At 41.5% G+C, this 11,990-nt stretch overlaps 1 protein-coding gene across 1 annotated transcript; it reads left to right on the top strand.

The window, feature by feature from the left end:
- Nucleotides 1-1,089: 1,089 nt before the first annotated feature.
- LOC119170354 (acireductone dioxygenase) lies at nt 1,090-11,704 on the top strand. Its single transcript, XM_037421492.2, has 4 exons — nt 1,090-1,341; nt 1,722-1,841; nt 2,879-3,058; nt 11,448-11,704. Exons 1-4 carry the CDS (start codon nt 1,216-1,218, stop codon nt 11,577-11,579), a joined length of 558 nt encoding a protein of 185 aa, XP_037277389.2. The 5' UTR covers nt 1,090-1,215; the 3' UTR covers nt 11,580-11,704.
- Nucleotides 11,705-11,990: the final 286 nt, after the last annotated feature.

Raw genomic sequence — 11,990 nt, forward strand, 5'->3', positions numbered from 1 at the left:
TCGTGACGTTGCAGAGACACCAGAGAACACTTGTGTGACACACACAATACCAGTGACTGACTGGCGCCCAACGAGTACTATTGTTCGTCACCCATCTCGCTTTGTTAAGGCGGTTTTCGCTGCCTACGTGCAGGAATGAAGTTCAAAATGGAGGAATTTAGGGCCAGTTGGTGCACCATAATGTGAAGGAAGGTCGAGTTCTTTCCGTCCTTTAACTTGTGCGCTCATACCCTACGCCAGGAATGCTCTTATTTTTCTGAGAGGGACAGGCTCAATTTTTGAAAGCATCCTCATCGTTCTATTCTTCAGCCGGCGCGTTCAGCGTCACTAGCGTCACTGAAGCCTGCGCGCACGTAGTCTAGCCACCCTATTTCAGGCACTGGCAGCGCCAACGTTTCTAGTATGGTAGCCACCATAGTTTCTAGAACTAGGAACGTTGGCAGCGCTGCCCCGCTATCGGTATGCTGTGTGGGGCGCTAGTTTCTGATGGTATTTAGGCGAGCATTTCAAACTGACGCAAAATCGTTCTGAATCAACAATGATAACATTATTAATACGATTCATTAAAGCATTTACAATTCAATTTTGGCATTAACGTACGCAAAGGGGCAATTTACCGTAAAAAAGTCGCAAACAAAACTTTCACTGTCAGGGGTGCTTTAACGCTATCGCGCCAAAGGCTCAGCACGCCTCTTCCAACCAACCTACAAAGACAAAAAAAAAGAAAAAAAGGTCAATGCTACAGAAAACGTAAAAGTTAATACTTAGAAGAGGGCCTGGGGCATGCATATGGAAGGCATTCCAGCAGATGGCTCATCTCACTACATGCTCCCTAGAGTAACTTTATGTTGCTCCCAAATAACATAAAATATGCTAAAACACGACTACAGTGGCTGCGAAACTACTGTTTGCTTGTCGCAAGCAGCCCTACAAAATTCTAGTACACTCTAAGCCCTACGATCATCAAACGTCAGGAACGTCGCAAGAAAAAGAACATCTGGCCACAATGGGTTCCACGGTACAAAAAGCATGGCCTTCGAGACTAAAACAACAACTTTTTTGTGTGACATCATCATCATCAAGTGAGAGTTTCGAGAAGAGAAAGGGGGCGACGTTTGTTGCTGTCTGAGGTGTGCGTTCGCTGCGCTGGCGCAGTTTTCGTGGATTTCTGAATTAGACGGCTAAGCCAGGTGTTCTGTGGCTAGGCTGAAAGAAATGGTGCGAGCGTGGTATATGGACGAGGACTTGTCAGTCGACCAACGAAAGGAGCACCAACTGGACCCGCCAGTGCCGGTGTCCTTGGACGAACTTCGCGAGAAGAGCGGAGTCCTCCACTGGAAGGTATATCGAGCCCTTGACAACAGCTTTACGTGCTATCGACAGCAAACGAGGACTCTGATATCAGCACATAAATTATTTGTGTTATAATGGCGTGACACCGTAAAACTTCGATCGCGAAGTTTTCGAGATTGAATTTCTATTTGCAAGTGATCCAGTCGCGATATCTTGCAAGAAATTCGATGCGTATTGAGGGTTGTCGCGATCGAAAGTGACCGACCGCATGACACAGATGTTTACAACAGAGATAAGATAAAGAGATGCCGTAGCGGCAGTATTGCAAGGCCATAGCAATTCTTCAAGCTTGCTGTTCTTCACGTGGTTGAATCAACGCAGATAGGTTGCAAGCTTACTATATTTGTGCGCGTATGGTTTATTTCCAGTTGAACGCTGACACATACGAGGAGGATGGCGAGCTCGAGAAAATTAGGAACGAGCGAGGATACTCGTACACAGATGTCATCGAGATATCCAAGGACAAACTACCGAACTACGAGGAAAAGGTATGTTCATTGGTACCTATCTGAAGAATAGGTGTGATGGCGTTAGCAACGTATAATTTTTACGCTGGACTTCCACGACGTCATGTAACAACTCCAAAAAAGAGACATTCCAGAATGTTCATTTTTTGTATATAATCTATATTTGATACATTTGTGCCGCGTGTTGTGATTTGGACACAAATTTGCATTCTGACACAAAGGTTTATGAATCTTGCATAAAATTTGTGTCAAATGAACTACAGTCAGAATTGCTTTCTGCATTGCACTTCGTGAATATTGCCTTATTATCTCTTAAAGATAGTACTATCGATAAGAGAGTTCTATATTCGGTGCATTCGTGTCTAGTTTTCAAAATAATGTTAGATGACATCTGTCAACAACAGTTTCTCTTTAGCTAAATGTTGTGTGGTAACCATTGTCGGCCTTGCCGTGTTGCTCATCAAGATGTGCCTTTTAAACGCCCTTCAGTAGCAGTAGGTAAACTGTGAAATCTTGTGAAATTCATAGTGTGAAGGATTACCTGCCTATGCAAATGTTTTGTGGAGCAAAATATAGGGCAAGAAAAAGAAAAGCTTTGTGGCACAAGGGATAGGCACTCAGCTTCAGTACCCTTTTCAGTCTCCAATCATTATGAGATGCGAATAAATGTAATTTACATAACTTTATTAATAGGTGCAATGATTATTTTTAAGAAGTTTTATTGAATTCTTGCAGTTATAGTACAATTAAGTGGCTATGATGTGCAAGTTCTACCTTGCTTAGCTTATTCCTTATGGCCTACCAAATGCAAAAGTAGAAGCTAGTTGCTTTTGTCATTATGAAAAAGGATCATCTGTATTCTCTCGAATCATTTACCCCATAGTATAGACTACTGCAATGCCGATAGTTAAGGCATTGGGAATAATCTGTTGTCTGGTTTTGTTGTACAGCAGCTTCAGGAAGCCAACTTTTTGGCTGATGAGCTATGGTTGACTATTGTCATGCTATAAACATCGTACCCAACTTGTACTTTTTAAATGCTTCAAATGCTTTATCAGATAAAGACATTCTTCCAAGAACATCTGCACTCTGATGAGGAGATTCGCTTCGTTTTGGCTGGGAGTGGCTACTTTGATGTTCGAGATTGCCACGACAAATGGATAAGGATTGAGGTGGCCAAAGGAGACCTCCTCGTTTTGCCTGCTGGCATCTACCACAGGTTCACTCTTGACGAGCAGGTATGTCAATCAAACAATTGCTGCTCAATACTCTAGATGTGCACAGGTGTTGATAGGTGTGCTAGGTGGTATAGAATCATTGTGGCAACTTCGTAGTGCAGACATACCGCACAAAGGACACAAATGAGCACAAACTCAAACTTGGGTTTAATCGCAGCAGAAATATATACGAGGAAAAAATTTGATTTTGTTCCTTCCCTTTGTAATCTCTTTTCCCTCAGTTTTTTTTTCTATATATATTTATGCTACGATTAAACCCAAGTTTCAGTCTGCACTTGTTTGTGTCCTTTGTACCCTTTGTTTACACTACGTAGTTGTCATAATGGCTCTAGATATTATTATTACTGTAGTTATGCTCTTCTGTGCTAATGCCTACATGTTTTTTTGGTGTGCAGAGATCAGCTGCGAAAAAAGTCTCTAGTGGAAAATGCATCTCTCTCTTATTATGGCGGCTTTCAAATGAGAATTATCTTTGCTATCTTGTCATGGCATAGCAAGATACTAAAAAACATCTGTACGTCTCACTAAACCGACATTTACAGAGAGCCCTTGCAACATTTTTTTTTTCGCGAAAGCTGTTGTGGAATCACAACACGGGTTGCGCGCGGCGCCATTATTGTCCGCCGCCGCCGGTGTCCATAACCGCTATCGCACGAAATAAGGAAAAAAAAAGCTTGGTAAATAAAAAAACACGAAGGACACAGTGAAGTTCAAAACCGGGTCCGCTGCGTTCTAGCCCAGTATTCTACAACTGAGCCACGCTGGTGCTTGGGACTTGTTCGTGAGCTTGCCTTAGGCAGGCTCCATGTCGGGAAAGGAATCGTGTTAATTTGAGTGATAAAGCATTTTAGAACAGCAAAGGAACAACAAGGCGTCACACCATGCGAATAGCGTAACGAGTGGGTCGTCCAATGCTCCAACCCATTACAAAAGCTTGTTCTTGATCACCTATTAACTGTGGCGCATACCCCCTTCAGGCATAATTCCTTATCATCGTCAGCCACTGCATGAACAATTGGCACAAAATCCCTTACAAGTCTTTAGCGGATACCACGCTTCTCCCAAGAATAGCGAGGGATAGCATAGTGAATGCCGACCTACTACCCAAAAATTATGATTATTGATGACGTAGTGGGTGCACTGCAAGTGTGTTTGTAGCAGTTACCTGAAGAGTGTTTAAAAAATGTTCTGAAAGGCCTCTCTTCCAGCTTTCGCTGCGACTGCTGTGCGTGCGGTGCGAGCCTGGCGTTTTCTTTTTTTCTTCACCTGAGGAACACAGTGAAGTCAATTTAGTGCCTATGAGTGAATGTATCCTCAAATAAACTTTGCTGACGACACAGGGGTGTGCATATGCGTAATTTTCGAACCAAAACGAATATGAATCCTATATGAATACAAATTCCAAGTACTATTCGAATAGTTTTCTAATAGCAAGGCAACCATTTTCAATAGAGCCCTACAATTTCATATTCTATTTGAAGCGAAAATTCAGAACATCAGTAAAGTATCTATACAAGTACTTTTAATCATCAAAACATAACAGAATTATGAAAAGTTAGGCAAACTTGTATCGTGGAGTGACTGAAGGCTGCGAGGTATTCCATAACTGTAGGTTGAAAAGTAGGTTTTCGAATAAAAGTGAGCCAATAAATTTATGTGATCTTGAACCAGACACAGGGTTGAATATGTAATGAAACCGATAAACCATATATTATAGCATGTGCATTCGCACTAATACGAGCTAACCATCAGTGGTGAATACTGTGCCTGCAAACAAATTTATAAAGGCTCAACACTTGGCTCTGTTATTAGCCATCTACATATGTGCAAAAATGAAGCCAAGTCCACCTGTAGTTCATTTCTTCACTTGTCACAAATTAAAGACGGGAACGGATGAATGCTATGCACAATGCTCAAAACAAGAAGGAACCCTCTCTGTTTCAACATTTCGTTCCTCTGTGGTTTCACCTTCATTGCTAATTGTTAGAAAATTATTAGAATATTCAGTATTGTGAATATGTGCTGTTTGATTCAAGTACCAAATTGAATGGAATGTTAGTGGGCTCATCATTTAAAATTTTGAAATACTTCCACACCCCTAATTAAAGTGAAAAGTTACTAACATTTCAATGTTTAAATTTACCAGATGCCACTTACCTGATTCTTTTTGTCACAGTTGGGCTGGTATTCAAGCTGTGCCTTGTGCATTGTTCCTTTATTACATGCACCAGAATGCTTGGTCTTTCACATAATAGCATGAAAAGTGACAAAACATAAGAGGGCACAACAACAAGCGTGTTTGTCATTTTCCCACATTATTACATTAAAGATTGTGCTATCGCAACTAGCTTGAACCGCTACCGTTCTAGGCATACTTGGCTTGCATGCTCATAGCAGCATTGTTGGTTGGTTCAGTGTGGAGCAGACCCTAACTGCACTGTCACATGGCAGTAATCTTTGTGACATTTGCTTTGGCGACAATGTCATAATTTGATGCCTTCAAGTTTCAAGCTACATCTTTCATGAGACCAATACAATAACATTAATGGCTATATCTCCATGCCAAGGGTAAACAAAGTTTGAATGAAATCTGGGGACATGAAGTAAATCTGCTTATACCGCAATTGCAATGACTGCACCTTTGAATCTCATTGTGTACGACAAACCTGGATCACAGAAGCGATAAGCTGTGTGACTTCAGTGACATCAAAAGTCATGAGCAGTTGCAAACACTACATCATTATAACTCTGTGTTAATTCACTATAAATGTTCTCTTTCTTGCATATTCTCCTTTCGTCACTACTGCTTGTGTAATTTCTACTTCATATGGATGCAGTATGCATGGTCAACTTGGTCGCCAAGTGTGTTCGAGCTCATTTTGGTGTAGTCATAAAAGCCGCAAGCCAATCAGTGGCTGTAGTCTTACTTTGGTTGAGACATGTGTGAACTGGACAGGTTATTTCAGCCGCAAATGCAGTTGAATGAGTTGGTTGGTCCTGGCAGACAGCAAAATAGCCAATAGTAGCTATTGTAAATGACACGTGTTTCTCCTCTTGTTGACGGGGGCTCGGCAACAAAGCCATTTCCTGTTACGCCTCATCAGTGCGCCTGTTTGATGAAAGAGAGGCACCTATGGTGTGAAAGGTGTGCTCCGGCGAGACAAGCGGTAGCGGAGCAGACAGTTCAAAAGAAAGAGCGGTCAAGTAAAGACGTGTGGACGGCAGCTCAGGTGTTTTTCTTGTGATGTTCGGAAGTACGTTTTTTAGTGCCTGTGAATAGTGTATATAAATTCATTCTACTCTTATCAAACTGTGCCTTCCCTCATTGGTATCGTATACAAGGAATCCAGCACAGTAGCTGCCAAACAGTAGATTACATTGTTCGATTGTGTGCAAGAATTTGTCTTAAAGACATTGAAAATAAACTAGAGGATAATTCAACGTGATGTCTAGACTTTCTTATTGAGCAGACGGAAGTTCTCATGTTTTTCACATGTCTTATAGAAAAAAAAATCACCTGTTTGAATTCTTTTGGTAACGGAGCCATGTTTTATTCAAAATGCCAGCATTTCTTACTTTTTGGCTGAGTGGCAATATTTGCTGAATGAACCATATTGGGATCTTGTGCTGTTTTTTTTTTATAAAGACAGAAAAGGTGTACAAAAAAATACAGATAAATGAGTGCCGCAAGTTTTATGCACTTTTTATATTTGACAACTACTTATCTTCACATTGAGCGAAGGCTATGTAGGCTTGGCTTCCGCATGTTCGTGTTGCTCTTCAAGTAGTACAGTAGTTTGTGGCTTATTTGGGTTAGGCTCACTAGCAATGTTAATGTGTTAAGAAAATTATATACACTAAAATGTCAATGGGAGAAACATATCTATGATTCAGTGCAAAGAGGTTAAAGTGATATTTGCTGGAGTGGAGGAGGCGGCCCTCAAGTGAAGCCGCGCGCCGACATCTTATCATAGGTAGAAAGCGCACCCTCCGCAACTCAAGCGGCTGCGGTCACACATATATTCCAGATGTTCGCCGCTGTTGTAGCATCCGGACGTGATAATGGATACATCATGCCTTTCTTAAGGCTATATAGGTCAAGTGAAAAGGTGTTCTTGGGATAATGTTTCAGTTGTGGGTATCATATTTCGAGCTTGACGAAAACTGTATGCCGAACACATGCATGTTGATAGCTGTTAACCTGTCTTCAGATATCTCATGGTCATTCTTTTTTCCCAATGGGTTTCTGATGGATCCGAATGTTCGAAGCACTTCGTGGCGTCCTGTGGAACACTTGTGTCATTAGGTGACGGGATGACTGGTAGCGAAAATACAGCGACCATATATGTTAGAGACACTTGTCGAATTGTTACAACCGGACTGGACTGTGGCCCGTAAATTGCCCGGCTGGGCTAGAGGCATTTCTAAAACACCTGCGATGTACACTGATATACATTGTTGTGCTTGCCGATGCCACTCGAGTGGTAAGCGAGCGAGAAAATAACACACCGTTAAGTATTCGTTGAAATTAAATAGGCATCCCTGACATTTCATTTTTGATTACTGGCAGCCAAGGGCGTAGTCAGAATAGCTCACAGTGCATGACACGGACGAAGTCAGTGTGCTGAGCTATTATTGATCTTCACCAACTAGCCCGGTCATAAACCTTGCATAGCCACAAATTTCCGGGGGGATGGAGGGGGAGGGGGCATTTAGTTGTTTTCGGGAGGAACACTTCCTTGAAATGACCATTTTTTACTCTCTATGCTGTGGCGAAAACAATTCGGGGGGATGGAGGGGGGGGCACGGGCCTGGTGTGCCAATTTCTGGCTACACCCCTGCTTCTTAGTTATAGAAGCTTAACTTGCTACCACGACAGTAGTTAACATTGTTTGGGCAACACACAGGGACCTGTCTTTTTTTTTATATTCGGGCCTTTTATTTTGTTATTTGAAGTGCAGCGTGCAAAAACCAGTGTCTGAACTGTGCAATGTTTGTGGTGCAACAAACTCCGAAGAAAACGACCATAACCAAGGGACACTTGTGCCGTTATATGTATTAAACTTGAAAACTTGAGAGTTACATCGGCTACACACACAGCAGCTCTTACAAAAAAAAGGTTCATGTTTCCTTAGGGGAGCTAAAGCAACTCCAGAACGAGATTCTACCGCAGATAAATTATAGTGAATCAAAAGAGCAAGGCCTTGTTCTCGAGCTAAAATGAAAGGGATCAAAAATCAAAAGCCCATTTCTGATATTTGGGGGAGGGGGTGGCTCACTGCAGCTCTCTCTCATGCATACATCTTTTTCTTCGATTAGCATATCCTTTTGAACGTGTGAAGCTTGGGACATCCACATTTATATTTCACACAAAGTGGTCGAAATGAACTTATGCACAAGATTCCGTCACATGAAGAGTAAAATAAACAAGAAAATGAATGTTGACAAAGTTTTGTCGGTGTGCATGCACGAATGCAAGGAAAACGCTTAAAGAAGCAGAATAAGGTCGACTGTATATTTGTTTGCCATTTGACTTCTTATTGTTGACAATTTACCACTTAATGCCCTCCATAACCGTTAAAAAGCACAGCGGAAAGAAGCGGTGGGCGCACTTTGGCTACCGTATCTTGCCTATGGCAAAATGGCTGCCACGGCTTCACTGCACCCCATCAGTATGCATTGGCGGCCTGCACTCCAGCAAGATTTATTTAAACCTTCTTGGTTCAGTGTACATTTTAGTGTTAGTGTATTATGAGTATATTTTTCTTGTAGAACTAAAGAGCACGTTTGTGGCCTCGCACTGACCTACTACGTCATGGAAGCTATGTTTCCATTGGAAAACTGGCATGCTGTTAAAGGTGGTGCTGTCTAAGAAATTGAAAGAAATGAATAGAACAATAACTGTTTTACCGAAGACTATTTCGCAGCTGTTCCGAGTCATATAATAAAGTGGCACTTATTTCAGCAAAGCAAATGAGAAAATCATTGGTAAACCTTAGTGCCATTTTTTGGTGTGGAAGCAGGCATGGGTTTCGGTTTCGTAGCATCCATAGTGCTGTCAAGAAAAGTTTTCATCGAGTATAGTAGGCCATAGCCAAACAGGCCTTTTTGTATAATTTCTGATTATTACCAGCTCTTTTCAATGAGCAGCCTTTACAGATAGTGCACTGCAAACCAGTTAAGTCTTCAGATAGTGGTGAAGGGAAGAGGGCAGCTCCAGCATGTTCTCTTGTAGGAAAACTGGTTTAGGTGCATCTCTCCGTGTGGACGTGCAACACGATAAACTTTGTTGTTTTCGATAGTTACTGTGGCTTCGCATCACATCTCCAGTTACAAATGGGGCACATAATGCATCTGGCAAAATATTGACATACTGGCTTCACCAATCCTGTGCTTCACTGCATAGCTTATACTTAAAAATATATATTTTTTTTTCTGAGGCCTACAGATTGAATGCCAATCATTACCCAAGTTCAAGTTTCGCATTTCCGCTCATTTTTTATCGCTGAGCGGCTCACCCGGTATGTCGCTGAGAGGTGTCTTTTTGTTTAAAAAACAATTTTTGTTGAATTCGAATAGTATATATGATATATATAAAAAAAATGGGCATATTTATCATGACCTAAATAACCTGCACAATATTTTTTTCATATTGAAATAAGGCCTCTATACAAATTCCTTTTTTTTTTTCGTTCAAAGGAAGTCTAAACAACTTTGAGCAGTACCAGGATTTCACTTTCAGTGTGATGTGATTGATAACCTGTAAAATACGTAACATTTTAAAATTTATTATACTGGGAGCATATAAGACATCATAAGCTTAAAAATTATGAATCGATTTGAGAGTAATATGTTCATTTAAAGAAGTTCTGCAATACTTTTTCAAGTAGCCATGGAATGGATTCACTAAAGAAGATTATTGCCTCCCGAATTCACCGGCGCAAAAGTTTTTAGAATCCGTCCAGCATGAGCGGAGTTCCAAAGATATGTCGCATGTTGCAATTGAATTCTCTCTCCTCGTCCCAACGAAAGCGCTGGAAGCTAAGCAGGGAGGGATGGCACGGGGGAAGAAAATGTGCCACGTGTGCCTTGTGACCCTTGAGCACTTTGTTTATCGCTCTCTCTCTCTCTCTCTTTTTTTTTCGGGTATGCTGCTCTTCACTGGGACTGTGCACGTACGCCTGTACAAGTGGCTGCCTCTCGCGGCGGCCCCAGTAACGACTGAGCGCGCCATGCTCAAATCAACCAATGGCTGATACAATGGCTGTGTCGAGTGCTGTTTGAGCTTTTGGCGTGATTTTCCCAGAGAAGAGAGCCATTTACAGCTGACTCTTAGAATTTATTGTGAATCGCAGGCCACGTGCTGCGCTATAATATTTTACTTGCATGTTATCGGTGGCTTCGACCACACATCGGCAGCGTTTTCTGACGCATGCTCAAAAAGTGTTGCGGAGCACCCTTAAACTTGAAGTAGGGCTTCACGGCATAGCGGATTTTTTAGACAGATGTTTTCACAACATAAAATTTCTACATTGCAGTGAAACCACCTTTACAGGCGGTTACATGTGGATTAATATACATTTATTAATTCATTGCGACTACATCGAAATTTTCAATAATTCAAATTCGAAGCAAATTCGAATACTCTACTATTCGTTCGAATATTTGAAGCATTCGAATATTCGCACAAGCTTAGTGTATATGCAAGTCGAAAAAACCCGCTGGCTTCATTTACTCTCGGGAATGCTTCAAGTTTTGAAGTGCCGCTGAAGGACTGGAATACAAGAGAATTTAAAAAAAAAAAAAGAATAATTTGATGCTTCTCCGCCCGTGCTCTTTTTCGTGTGGAATGTAAAGCTAGCTAAAACGCTTCGAACAGTACAGGTGGTAATGTAGGTGCAAATATAGGACCGCTGAGGGATATGAGAGTAGTTGCATAAAATAGTTAGCCTATAGAAGCAAGGGATTGATGAAACCATGAGTTGTTAAAGGCAGTTGAATTTGCAAGTCACCTAACTGTGTAATGGGGCATACAGCAAAAGCACTGGAACTCAAGTTGCTCTCAGTGGCTTAAGATAATGTCGCAATGGCTGGCGAACTTCTCAGTGATTGCATCTCACTAAAGTGCCTACTTCTGTGAATGAGTTTTAGCATCTAAATGGCGAATGCATTATAATATCCTTGCTTGCCCCATTCTTGTGATTGTGGCAGCTGCCACACTTGGGTGTAGCATAATGTAATTTATGCAGAAATCTTGTATCTTTTGACCGACATTATCGCACGCAGCTTTTTCATAACACCACATCGGAAAATTTAGCTGTGTTAATAGAGCCTAATCTCCATAGAGTGACTAGTGTTTGTATGTTCAGTCATTCTTTGGTTATTTCAGAATTACATCAAGGCCATGCGGCTGTTCGTGGGAGAGCCCGTCTGGACGCCGATCAATCGCCCGGCTGACGATCATCCAGCGCGCAACCAGTATCTCGAGACTCTTAGGCGGTCCTGCGACTGTGCTGTATAACCTGGAAACACGCACACAAGCAACACACTACAAGGAAATCACGTGCCTTATGTCGCTACACAAACATTTAATGGAAGTGTAGCGACCCATGTTAAATAAATATATAGATTTATTCTTTTACAAAAGTGCAGTTGTTTTTTTATTAAGTATTTCATCACCACAGTGAAACAAACTGCTGCAGGACAAAAATGAAGTACTGCCCAGAAAAATAATAAATAATCTGTAATATCCGAGGCCACGACTAGAACTAATAAAAGTGCATGTGAACAGAATGTACACACAGCCGCAATGAGCCTCTCCACCATCATTTTGTCACATGGTGCATATGTACTACACACAAACATACACAGGTGAACCAGGATATATTGAACAGCTGTAGGACCCTCTTAGAAATTTCATTGAAATGTTTCT

This window comes from Rhipicephalus microplus, chromosome 2, assembly GCF_043290135.1.
Source record: "Rhipicephalus microplus isolate Deutch F79 chromosome 2, USDA_Rmic, whole genome shotgun sequence".
Lineage (NCBI taxonomy): Eukaryota > Metazoa > Arthropoda > Arachnida > Ixodida > Ixodidae > Rhipicephalus > Rhipicephalus microplus.

Coding starts and splice junctions, on each gene's coding strand:
- LOC119170354 (XM_037421492.2), top strand. CDS start 1,216: ATGGTGCGAGCGTGGTATATGGACGAGGACTTGTCAGTCGACCAACGA. Junction 1,342..1,721: donor GCGGAGTCCTCCACTGGAAG/GTATATCGAGCC, acceptor GTTTATTTCCAG/TTGAACGCTGACACATACGA. Junction 3,059..11,447: donor GGTTCACTCTTGACGAGCAG/GTATGTCAATCA, acceptor TGGTTATTTCAG/AATTACATCAAGGCCATGCG.